The sequence below is a fragment of the Limulus polyphemus genome, unplaced genomic scaffold, assembly GCF_000517525.1.
Source record: "Limulus polyphemus unplaced genomic scaffold, Limulus_polyphemus-2.1.2 Scaffold680, whole genome shotgun sequence".
Taxonomy (NCBI): Eukaryota; Metazoa; Arthropoda; class Merostomata; order Xiphosura; family Limulidae; genus Limulus; species Limulus polyphemus.
The window spans coordinates 366,592-380,053 of NW_013666290.1; the positions used below are offsets into that span (position 1 = coordinate 366,592).

The following is a 13,462-nucleotide window of genomic DNA, read 5'->3' on the forward strand; positions in this document are numbered from 1 at the left end:
ATTTCAGAGAATTCCATTCCTCATCAGTGACCCTGGACTAGACCATTCCAAGCTTTTACTTGTTAAACAAATGTTTAAACAACTTATTCAATGAAGCTTTATGTGTTTAATACTAATGTAACCTAAATTTCTCTCACAGTGATCACCATAAAGCAGAATTTAGAAAGGACATATAGTAGAGAGAGAGAGAATTATAAGCTCTGAGTTATACTTGATGAGAGTTGTTTTTGTAAGGAGATTTGTGACTTTATTGAAAAATACAAGTGGAATTGAAAGAGCAGATAACATAAATGCATTTATGAATATAGGCCTCCCTCAAAGTCATACAACAACTGAAGAGGCAAGAAGAGCAAGTGATTCCTGTTTGAGTGATACAAAGCAAATTAACTGTGATAATCAGGCTGAAGTAAGGTTGTTTGTGACATCTGACTGTATGAAAAGCCAGGAGGGTATGGAAAAATGGTTGTTTTATGAAATTGTTGTTTTTATGAAATATATGAGTCATTAAGTTGGTTATTGTTATTGCAATTGATGTTGGTGCTCATATTTTTCAGTTTTATAGTGTTATTGATTGAAATTACTCAAAACCTTAACATATCAAATGATACAATTGTAGAACAGTACCAGAACAAAAAAGTGGTTCTGATTTAAATTGATTGTTTTTATAATCAGTAGGATTTATTTTATTTTAATAGTGTAAACTGCTTCAACTAATTACGCTAGTAATGTATTTTGTATTGAATGTAATTGGTGTAGAATTGTTTTTTATGAACTACATATAAATGTATGCTAATTAATTTTATAACTTGGTCACAGCATTTAAAAGAAATAGATTAAATAATGTTTTATGAACATCCTCAAATACCTTATTGAATCATATGTTGAAAACCATGTTTCTAGAAGAACCTACGAGAACACATCACCATGATGAAATTTATGCTCACTCACACTGTTATTTTCTCTCCCCCCCCCCCCTCCATCCACCAGAAACACAGAATATGCAGGAACTTATTGCTTTCATGATTTGAGACAGACAGGAGTAAAACTTCCTTACAATCAAGAGCCAACTTTTTGTGTAGTATCAATTAGTACTTATTAAGTCTTTGATTACATTTTCATAACAACACATTCAAAATCCTGGAGGCTAAAATGGTTACCTTATTGTAGGGATCAAACATGACTTTTAGATCATAATTCGGAAACTTTGATTAAAGAATTTCGGGTAATCACATGAAATGCGGTCTTCAACAAATGTACAGTTTTTATACGCTAAAATGAGTTATGTAGACCGTAAATACTAATATTTGATATGAGAAAATGGCATGTTGGCTAAAGCAGCATCACTTTATGAAGATGTTGACTAGTATTTTTGTCATTTCACAAAAATTGATTATTGATTTTTTTTGTATCAGAAGGTGTTTTTTGTCTGTACTTGCTATATAAAGCATTAAAACAAATTTAGTGACTTACAAGTTAATGTTGCCTACTGACATTTGTAAAGTTTCTCCTTTTGTTGAGTTGTTTTTTTTATCTTTCACTGATGACAATAGAAAGCTTAAATATTTTTTTATGCATCAAATGTGGCCTTTTTTAAATTTTATTTTAGAAGTAAAACCTGTAACAGCAGCAGAAACTACTTCACCTCATCGGCCCACCTCTCTATTTTCACCTACTCATACTGTCCAGGTAAGATATTGGACATGACTTTGAGTATGTACTCCAGTCCCTAACATTCTTATTTTGTGCATAACTTACAAGTTATTTTTCCTATAATTTAAAATCAGATCTTGATGAAACCAATTCTGAGCTATCACTGTTCATGAGAAGCAACTGCTGCATGGGTGTTGGGGTGCCAAATTTTCCAATGTTGGTGCTGATTTAACAAATTTACCAAATATAGTTAGGTTTTTAGTGTGTAGCATATGATTACCATGTTAGTAATAGGCTTCCATTTCCACCATACAACAAAGTAATGTTATGCATTTGTAGCTGCTATTGTACATTATGAGTAAAGACTGCAATGCTCTGACATATGTGCAGAAAGAAAAGTTAGTTTTGTGCACTATTAAAGGAATTTTAAGCTACCACCTAGAACACAGAATGCTTACTAACACCTGTAGTTGCTGTGGAATAGATGTAAATATCATAGTACTTGTACTGCATTTAATGTATTTAGTCACATAGTATGATTTGGGCATTTTTCTACGAGTTAAAAACTGCCCGAGGCCAACCATTGTATGATCTAACATTTCTTTCACTAGCACTAGATCTGTCTTTGAACATAAATTTGAAAAGTTGACTTGGACTCATGATGATGGACATTAGTGTGAACTCTGGATATCTAATAAAAGAAAATTTTGATTAAATTTTATGTAAACATTTAAAGATAAAAGTATAATATGACTAATGTTTTTGTAATATTATTTTCATGAACCTGTGTACATTCATCGTAAAACTTTGATATCAATAAGTACATATCTTTCATAAATGCATATTGAGTATTTATTGTTTACTTTTTTTTCTACATTTGTTTGGCTATTTTAACATGCGAAACCCAATTGAGTGCATTGGTTTGTTTTTTGCCTAGATCCATTTCTGCTACCAGTAGTGCATGGCAATTTTTATTGGAATAAACACTGAATACAAGTCTAGATCAATAACATGTTCTTGTTGTTCAACATTTCAAGTGCTAATAATATTATGACAGGTTCTTAAATCTGGAACCAATAATATAACAAATAAAACCATCCAATATAGAAATTAGTTTACTTTATCTAATAATGAATTTTAAGATTTTGTTGTTGTTCAAAGTTCCTTATCATTCAATATGTAAAACAGTCTTATTAAACTAATAATTGAAAGGATATTGATATTCAGTTGTCATATAATATTATTTACTGTCATCAAAAATTACATGCTTTCAGTTATTATTATGTCTGTTATCTAAAATCAGATGCAGTTGGCTAATGTTATGTCATCTAAAATCACATGCTGTCAGCTAAGCTTATGTTTAAAATCATATGCATTCAGCTATTTTTATGTCTGTCATCTAAAATCATATACTGTCAGCTATTGCTGTGTCTATTATCTAAAATAACATACTTTCAGCTCTTGGTATATCATATCTTAAATCATATGCAATCAACTACTGCTGTCTGTCAACTAAAATCATATGCTATTAACTACTGCTGTCTGTCAACTAAAATCATGTACTGTCAGCTATTGTTGTGTTTGTCATATAAAATCACATACTGTCAGCTATTATGTCTATCATTTAAAACCATATGATGTCAGCTATTTTTATGTCTGTCATCAAAACTCACACTGTCAGCTATTGTTATGTCTGTCATCTAAAATAACACACTGTCAGCTATTGTTATGTCTGTTGTCTAAAATCACATACTGTCAGCTGTTGTTATGTTTGTCATCTAAAAATCACATAATATCAGCTATTATTATTATCTCTGTCATCTAAAACCATATGGTGTTAGCTATTGTTATGTTTGCCATCTAAAAATCATATTATATCAGCTATTGTTATGTCTGTCTTCTAAAACCATATGGTGTTAGCTATTGTTATGTTTGCCATCTAAAAATCATATTATATCAGCTATTGTTATGTCTGTCATCTAAAACCATATGGTGTTAGCTATTGTTATGTTTGCCATCTAAAAATCATATTATATCGGCTATTGTTATGTCTGTCTTCTAAAACCATATTATGTTGGCTACTGTTATACTTGTCATCTAAAAATCACAATGTCAGATATTGTAATGTTTGTTAAAGCCATGTGCTGTTAAGCCTATTATATGAAAGCATTCTTCTGAAAAACGTTCATTGTCAAATCTGTCTTCTCAAAAAAATATGTTCTCAGGTCCAGTGGTGGATCCAGAACAAATCTGAAGAGGGGGAATTTTGTACTGGGAGTGCCACTATCACCGTGTACAAAAACATATAAAATCACATCTTATTGTTCAGCAGTAGAGCGGCTTAATCAGCTTATTCCATGTGTAAACTTATTAACTTACTTACATGAAAGGTTAAACTGTAGATCTTTTTTACTTACTTTGGAATCTGTGTGCTTGTCTTTTTGACCACAATTAAATTTTCTGGTTCCTAATCTTTGTATTTCATAGTGACCATTCTGCCATTGGTACCATATAACACCATTCTGAGGTCACGGTTCAAAAACCTTGCAATAGCTGCACATAGAGGGTACCTGAAGAACATGGCGACATAAATACTCACTTTTACAACTTGTATAATATGATATTGCTTGTGTAATTCATTCGATATGAATTGTTAGTTTGCCTGGATATCCAATATTTTGTCATAAAAATTCAGTATAAATGCAACTCAAGTTTTTGAAACCTGTATGCTGCATTTTGATAAACAATAATAAACCATTTTTTAATAAGAAAAAAAAAGAGTGCATAAGCGGCATGACCCTTGAAAAGTGGTGCACACAAGACAGTGTCAAATCTAGCTTCTGAAATAAAATATATCCTCGGGTCTGTTATCTGAAACCAAACATGTTGTATGGAACCAAATATATCTTCAAGCCTATTTTCTGAAGCCAAATATTTTGTTAGGTTTGTCTTCTACCCATACAGTGTAGTGCATGTTATGTCAGTCATATATCAAACCTGTTATTTAAAAACAGACACATTCAATTATATCATTTGAAAATACAGTTTTGATGTGTCATCTGATTGCACATGCTTTTAGGTTCATCATATGAAAGCACGTATTGTCAAGAATTTTGTAATTAAAATCAAAATTAAATTTCAAGTTCATTGCTCTTTATTGTAGCAGGTTAACTAGTTTTATAGTTTAGTGCAGTGCTCCGTGTTTTTTCTTTATTTTTCATTGGTGACATTAATAATGGTATATTTTGTTTTTACATCTGTATACTATACATAACTACTTTGAATTTTTTATTTAAAAAGAATATGAGTGTCTTAGGTTCAGAACACATTTCTGAACTTGGAATAATTTTTACATTTAGATCCAGAGAAAGACCCTGAGTGCACATGAGCGATTATTTGGAGGAGCCTCTACCTCTCCTCTTTTAACGTCTTCCACAGAGCACAAGTCGAGTAGTCATCAGTCTCTGATAAGCCCAAGGCTTCATGGACAGCTCTACAGAAAACCTAAACGGAGACATCATACCATTACTGGTACAGGATCACAGCAATTTCTTGACCAATCTTCTCCCAGAATGGTAAGTTATTTATCATGATAGGTGAATGTACCTGAGAAAGTGTTCCATACATATCAGTGACATAGAGAATTCTTTTAAGTTAAAAATCTTTTCAAAATTGGAGATTAAAAAGGATCAAATTTATTTTGTGAGCTTCATTTGTTGTCTACATCATGCATGTAAACAAGGAATTTTAGATAGGAAGAATACATTCAATTTGATTAAATTACTTGTGTTTCAATACATCCAAAATGTTTTGAAGTTTCTTTTCTTTTCAAAAGTTTGGTTTGGTGATGTTTGATTTAGTGCCTCTAAATAGGATACATTACTTACATAGAAAAACAGCAAAATATAAATCAAGAACAATCTCGAAGTTGATGTTTGTGTTTATTTCTCTCATACCCCTATGAGAATTTATAGTTAGGAAAACAATTTAAGTAAAACTTCTCAAGTTATTGGTACAAAAAGTAGTAGTTATATGTAAGAAAAGTGTCCACACACACTTCTGATATTGTTATGTTGTCAAACAGTTTATCAGAATTATTTCCCAATTCTGTATTCGTTTATGATCGCATCATTTTCAGATTTTTTTAATTATATTACTCAGGATACATAGTGAGTGTATAAAACAAAAATTTTGTGAAATTTTGAGCTTTATTTTTTCTGCTGTTTAATTAACTCATGGAATTGTTTCAAATTCCTTCAAATTTCTAAGAAGTTGTTGTTCTTATTTTAAGTTTGGCCCATCATCACGACATTTCCACATGGATCGCTGCTCACGCACAGCAAGCACACCAGATATTGTACGGAGTACAATACGAAAAACAGAAGTATTTGATGAAAGAATTATTGATCGAGAAGTAAGTTTCTGATATCAAATTTTTAACAGTTCACTAGGAATTATTCTATGTATTCATACAGTTATGATATAAAATTATATACAGCTTTGATATTCTGTAAACTTGAGACTAAAAATGATTGTCTTCAAATCATAAGCCATGTTTTAGAATTAGTAGAACACTGCTTAGTATGTACAAAGTGCTTTGTGCTTTTAATTGCCAAAAAAAAATCCAATAATAAAACTGGATATTTTATTCTTTACAGTATTAAATAATTCATCCTCCCTTCAATGATCAAAAAACAGTTACTCAGTTTCAATGTACAACATGAAATTGTCAATGGTGTGTTTACTGAAATATTGAAGTTTATATTTCATGTCCCCTAAATGCATTTTATCATTCAAAGTCTATATTTTTTATTCCATGTTAAAATTTCAAACTTAGGTATAGTAGCAGAAGTATTTTACTGAATTTTTTTTTTCCACTAGCTTGGTCTTCCTCAGAAAATTGACATTCCAGAACGCTACATAGAAGATGAGCCAGAAAAATTGTCAGCTGCTGAAAAAATCAGAAGAAACCAAAAGGCAGAAAATATCAGAAAAATGCTCTCAGAAGCAACAGCGTAAGTGTATAGCAGTAAGATATTGATATTTGTTTTCAAAGTTATTTCTCTAATTGTTCTTTTTTCTTCTCAAGTAAATTTTATCACTGTTTGATAGTGTTTTCTTATGTTTTGTGTTCAAATTAGTTTTATTTCTACATTAAAGTTTACTATTTATTACAATATTTTCCTTTTCATAATCACTCTTCATTTTTGATATTGCCTATTACTATATTTACTGTGTAACAAGAAATTATTTAAACAATTTCAACATTAATATTTTTAAGTGGGTTTTATTTCGAATTTTATTTGAAAAAACAAAAGGCTTACAGAATAAATTTTTCATGTTATTGTTTAGTTATGAAGAACCAACCAAAATGGAAGGAACTGAATCGGAGACAATGATCAAGAAAGTGAATGAAGAGAAAAAGAAAAGAGCCCATCTTTTAGCTCTTAATCATACTATTGCCAAAGAAGTGATGGAGAGAAGCAAACTTGTTGCAAGTAAGGCAGGAAATTGCCTAGCCAATCGCACTTATGCTTTTAATGTGTTCTCTGTTTGGTGAAATGTTAGTGAAGTAAACCAAGAAATTTAAAACATATTACAAAGAGCTAAGAGTATGATTTGGTAATATTTCTAAAATAAGGATATTATTTTATATTTATATGGGTTAAAATATTATTCTATAACAGTAAAAATCAGTTTATATTTTATTTAATAATAGCTAATTAGGCCAGTAGCCAAGAAGCAGCCCTGTATTAAGGAAATGTGTTGACATTTTGTGGTTTGGATATATACTCTAATGCTTTCTTCAAGTCTGTTAGAAAAGGTTTTCTTTAAACATATTGCTAGCTGTATATCTTGTAGTTTAAAAGTAGAACCTTATAGTTAGTTAATGTTAAAAAAAAGATTAGATTCTGTGTCAAGTAGATAGTGTTTCTGTTTGACTCAAAGTTTCTTTATGGATGCTGATAAATTACTAACACAAATGTACATCCATGGCTAAAAAGGATAGGGTTTAATACGGAAAAATAGAACAAAACAAATAAGATAAAAACCTCTAAACTGTGTGAGGATTGTTACAAAATCTTGGCAATGAATCAAAATTTGAATAACTAGTTTACAAGCTGATCAGGAAAAAAAGTTGAGACTTATAGTTAAGCTTAATTTGTGTTTGTTTGAAATCTTTGTTTTAGCACACACACAGAACTGACTCACAAAATGAATAAGCACGAATTAAGGGAGGTAATACATCAAAAATGTTATTATTATTATTATCACAGACATTTCATAAAGCTAGTTATATTAAAAACTTGAAAGTTCATTTTAAATAGATCTAATTTATTCCACAATAATGATGATTACATAATGTAGGTTTTAGAAATGGTTATTGAGCCCGATTATAATGTTGTGTAAGAAAGTGTAAAGTTAAGAATTTATTTATATTTTAAAAGCTATTTTTTAAAATGAGATTGAGATTAAAATATACATAATAATGACATGCATTATAATGGTATTCTAATACAGAGTGATGTTTTTATACATTCAACATTTTGTATTTGTAATAACTGTAACATATGATGTGTGAATGGTATGAAACTTGACAACAGTGCTCTGCACACAGTGGATGGTATGTTTAATATGCCCTCTTTGCTGTGATATATCACTACACACATCTCTGTGAATTAGTTCCAGGGAAATTCCATATATTTTTTTATTATTCGATCCTTAATCTACTATAGTGTATGTATTACTGTAGAATAGCCACAGAAAAACAATGTCACATGGGTTCACAGAATAACCTACTTCATAAGACGTCAGGGAACCTATTGAAAGTCCAGCACAGTGTTTGCTACTGCCCTGCCACCTTCTGTACCTCAATTTCCAAATGTTTAATGCAATTTTGCTAAGTTTCATACTGATCTTATGTCAAACCTCAGAGTTATTACAAATTCAAGTTGTAAGATGTGTAAAAAATCATCTGATAGTTTATAACATACATGTCTTTCTAACTTATAATTTTACCTAAAGTCCTTATTAGTACTTAACAAATTTTACACAATTGGAGTTTTTTAGCAGTTGCAGTTGATAGGTTAGCCTTTTCAATTCTCATCATTAAGTGGGATATGTGTTGATGTAAATTAGTACTGCTGGCCTTTTTGGATACCACAAAAAAAATTGGCACTGAACCAATAAATCCTCACAACTTTGACCTTTTTAAGTTTAAGGAAAAGTGTTGTTTGGTTATCTTGGAGGGTTGTAGCACTAGGACAGTTTGAAAAGTTAAAAAGTATTTTAATAGTAGTATTAAATAGGTTAACCTGCATAGGACTTGCAATTAAATCCCATTAGGTGCAAGTGTTGGAAGAATATGCACGTAACTAATGAGAGGATATTCCAAGAAAATATCTGCTTTTCATCATGCCACATTCAGTAAATCTGTGGGCTTGGCTCTGAATTAAATAGTTGAAGAAGACTTGTTTTAGAAGCAAATAGTTGATACAGACTTTACCTTGAAGCAAATAGGAAATGTAGACATGACCCAGAGACAAATAGTTAATGTAGACTTGATCAAGAAGCAAAAAGTTGAAGTAGACTTGATCCAGAAACAAATATTTAATGTAGACTTGATCCAGAAGCAAAGAGTTGATGTAGGCTTGATCCAAAAGCAGAGAGTTGATGCAAACTTGAGCCAGAAGCGAATAGCTGATGTAGACTCAGAATCGCTTATTCTATAAAATGTAAAATGTCAAGGGAATTTCAACAGAAGTAGCAAAAGATAACTAATGAATCTTCCAGTAAAAACAAGCCAGTAAATCAGTGCAAAATATTAACATGCTGAGGGGAAGGGAAGACTAATGTTTTACATTGTATTTCCTAGAACCACTAAACATCATTAATCTTTGATAAATAATAGTAAATAGCATGTTTTGTTTATATGTGAGTGCCTGATAGTACCTATTGTTCATTGTGCATTAGTTGATCAGATATTTTGGCATGCATATTTTATTTTCAATTTGAATTTTATTTGTTTTCAGTTTGAATTTTTTTGTTTTTACAGCTCATGTCTTTAAACAAGATCTCCCAAAGTTCTTATAATGAGGTTTGGCTTGTGTTTTTTTTTTATTATTTTTTGTAATAATAATAATTATCAATTAATTTCATATTTTATGTTTTATCGAAAGTTTGGATTAGTAAAAACTAAAGAAAACAATTTAAATGTGACACACTATTATAATCAGCTTAACTGAGATACTTGTTGGAAGAAAGACATTTTCTTCATACATTTACTTGAAGCATTTGTTCATATAAGCAGAAAGTTTTAGTTACTTCCAACTTTTCTTTAAATATGGAGAAAGACTTTTGCTTGAGTATGGAGTATTGCATTCTTTGATTTATACATAGAGAAGTTTGTTTAATATTTACAGTTAACTGTTGAACTTTAAAAAGTTCTAGATTTTGAATTTGGAAATACACTTACCTGGTTTTGTACATTTCATTACTTATATAACTTTGAGTAATTTTTTCCAAGCTAATTTTCCAAATAATTTTTTTACTTGGAAAAACTAAAATATTGAATGAAGTTATATACATTTACTCTCTGTGTAAAATATATTACAATTCTTATTTATGTTTTAGCCTCATCTAATTATTTTGCAGCTCTGTTAAAAATCTCAAATATCATTCATCAAATGTTAATTTCCCTTTTAAAAAAAAGGTTTTTTCTTAATTATAATATTTTTCCTGATTATTACTTCAGTGATAGCAACTCTGGAACGTTTAGATCCTGACACAGTACGTCAGAAAGAAGAAGAAGAAGCTCAAGACGAAGATGATGAAGACTTCAGCCCAGTTCAACCTCTGCCTGTAATACAACAGCGAGAAAACTACCTCACTTAAATTTACATTCATGCAGTGGTTGTAAGATAACATCCAGATCTGTATCTCATCATATAAAATTGAGATTGAGAATTTTCAGTAATGTCTTAGAATACCCAACATAAAAACAGGCTTTCATGTTAAGTAATCAGTATCCATATGTGTAATGTAGCTGTATTTTGCATAGTTCAAAAAAAATGACCAAATATACCGAGGACTGAGCATTTATTGTTCTTAAACACTTGATGATGGGTAAAGCTAACAAGATTCTGAGTATTTATATGGAGTGGATAAATAAACATTGTATATTTCCAGTCAGGTGTTTTCCTAGGTTAAATAATTATTTTTGTTGAGAATCCTATTTTGAAGTGGCTGAGTCTTTCGGTGTCAGTGAATGAGATCCAGTTGTACTGGTTGTCGTACATGTTTGTAAAGAAACAAAACGTATTGTGTTAAGGTAACATATACCTTGATTTAAAGCTCACAACTAAAGATAGTTTCTTTTTAATGTTGGTTATTTGTCTAGGTTGTTGGTTATAATGAAACTATTGGGTTAAGTTTAAATTTTTCATGTTCTGTACCTTAGACAATGACTTTTCTTGGATATGGATCATGGTTCTATAACAAAATACCATTTAATATTATTGTAATAACTTTTATGAATGATTGTATTAATACACTTTCTAATAGTTAATATTCATGAGCGTGCTATGGGTAATACTTGCTGTTTTCATGAGGAGAATGTCGGTCCTGAAAATATTGGAAATGTAGTCTTTAATCCACATGTATATTAAATAGTTTTGGTGTTTAAAGAAAGTAGAAGATACACTTTTCTTGATGATGAAAGTATTATTTTAATTAATTAACCTCAAGTTTATCCAGTAATATCTCATATATTATTTCTAATTTTCTACATGGCAAACCACAAGGCATTATTTGAAGATTAGTTTGACTCAAAATTAATCTGCAACTATTAACAACTGCGTGACAGTTGTCTTACTTAGTCCTCGTCATTCCAAATGGACTCAACCCACCTTTACCATCTTGTTCTGTCCTGAGCCAATCCTTATATGTGTTTCTAGTGATTCTTTAGTTTTTTAGTTCTACCTTTATTCTACACCAGGTAACATTCAGCCTTCCTCTCCTACATTTCTTGGTTGATGTCTAGAAGAAGACTGCTTCTGTGGGAATGTCTGTTTATTAACTAGATATAAATTATTTATGTAGTACTTGTAAATTTCTTGAAAGTTAATTATTTTGGCCAACCTTTTTTTAATAATTTGTTTTTTTGAAAAACACCATAAAGCTTTTTTATGTTTTGATATAATTGCAAATAATTTCCCTGAATAACAGTAATCAACTAATTAACTTTTTGAACATTTAAAAAAGAAACAAATAAGACCAATGTTATGAACTTTTTAAGTTGTGAAGAAGGAGATTTACGTTTTCAGAAAACATTTTCATGACATTTTGATGCCTTGGATACACATATCATAGCTGTACATGTGATAGTTGGAGAGTGTGATAGTTTGATATGCTCATTTAAAATTTTTTCACATTTGGAGGAGGAGATGTGATTATTTAATGATGTAATAAAACCTGTAATGAAAAATAAACATTTGATAGAATATCTAATTAGAATATATATTGTATGTAAGCTGATAAACATGATAAAAGGACTGTTTCTTTAGTGTTTATTTTTTAATGAAATACTGCCAAGTTAATCCAGTTTCATTTGATACAGTATTATGATAGTGGTACAAAGAAGTAGTAAAGTTTGTATACTTGTTTTTGTACATTATTGATATATTTTAGGACAATTGATCAAGTATTAAATCTTTATGACAATATTATACTAACTTTATTGTTTTAGCTGTTGAATGTTTAATTTTGTTTATACAACTACCAGTATATTTTTAATTACTCATGCATTGGTTGTTACTTGTATTGCAACTATAGTCATATTAGTTGTAGATTGCATCATCAAAATTGTTTAGTGTTCCTTGTAAAACAGAACTGTACAATGGTAGCAACATGGACTGGAACCATCAAGGCTGTACAATGGTAGCAACGTGGACTGGAACCATCAGGGCTGTACAATGGTAGCAACGTGGACTGGAACCATCAGGACTGTACAATGGTAACAACATGGACTGGAACCATCAGGACTGTACAATGGTAGCAAAATGGACTGGAACCATCAGGGCTGTACAATGGTAGCAACATGGACTGGAACCATCAGGACTGTGCAATGGTAGCAACGTGGACTGGAACCATCAGGGCTGTACAATGGTAGCAACATGAACTGGAGCTATCAGAACTGTGCCCTGATGGTTCCTGTCAATGTTGTTACCATTGCACAGTCCTGATGGTTCCAGTCCATGTTGCTACCATTGTATAGCCCTGATGGTTCCTGTCCATGTTGCTACCATTGTTGTACAGCCCTGATGGTTCCTGTCCATGTTATTACCATTGCACAGTCCTGATGGTTCCAGTCCATGTTGCTACCATTGTACAGACCTGATGGTTCCTGTCCATGTTGCTACCATTGTACAGTTCCAGTCCATGTTGCTACCACCATCAGGGCTGTACAATGGTAGCAACATGGACTGGAACCATCAGGAGTGTGCAATGGTAGTAATACGGACTGGAACCATCAGGGCTGTACAATGGTAGCAGCATGGACTGGAATAACAGAACTCTTAAGTGGTTACTATGTGGACTGAAAACATTCAGACTGTACATGATGCCTTGGATACACGTATAATTGTATCAGAACTGTACAATGGTAGCAACATGGACAGGAACCATCAGTGCTGTACAATGGTAGCAACATGGACAGGAACCATCAGGGCTATATAATGGTAGTAATACGGACTGGAACCATCAGAACTGTACAATGGTAGCAACATGGACAGGAACCATCAGGGCTGTACAG

General features: G+C 31.2%; 1 protein-coding gene across 3 annotated transcripts in view; it reads left to right on the forward strand.

Annotated features, from left to right (window-relative positions):
- LOC106459913 overlaps positions 1–12,844 on the forward strand; it is a 110,237-nt gene extending 97,393 nt beyond the window's left edge. For 2 of the 3 annotated variants that reach the window (XM_022386485.1, XM_022386486.1), the window contains exons 20-26: positions 309–449; positions 1,607–1,686; positions 5,010–5,225; positions 5,942–6,064; positions 6,532–6,665; positions 7,003–7,148; positions 10,406–12,844. In XM_022386485.1, coding sequence (XP_022242193.1) covers positions 309–449; positions 1,607–1,686; positions 5,010–5,225; positions 5,942–6,064; positions 6,532–6,665; positions 7,003–7,148; positions 10,406–10,545 — 980 coding nt within the window. In that variant the 3' untranslated portion in view covers positions 10,546–12,844. Of the gene's footprint in view, positions 1–308; positions 450–1,606; positions 1,687–5,009; positions 5,226–5,941; positions 6,065–6,531; positions 6,666–7,002; positions 7,149–9,706; positions 9,749–10,405 lie in introns of all 3 variants that reach the window. The other variant, XM_022386487.1, reaches the window with a different exon arrangement.
- Positions 12,845–13,462: the final 618 nt, after the last annotated feature.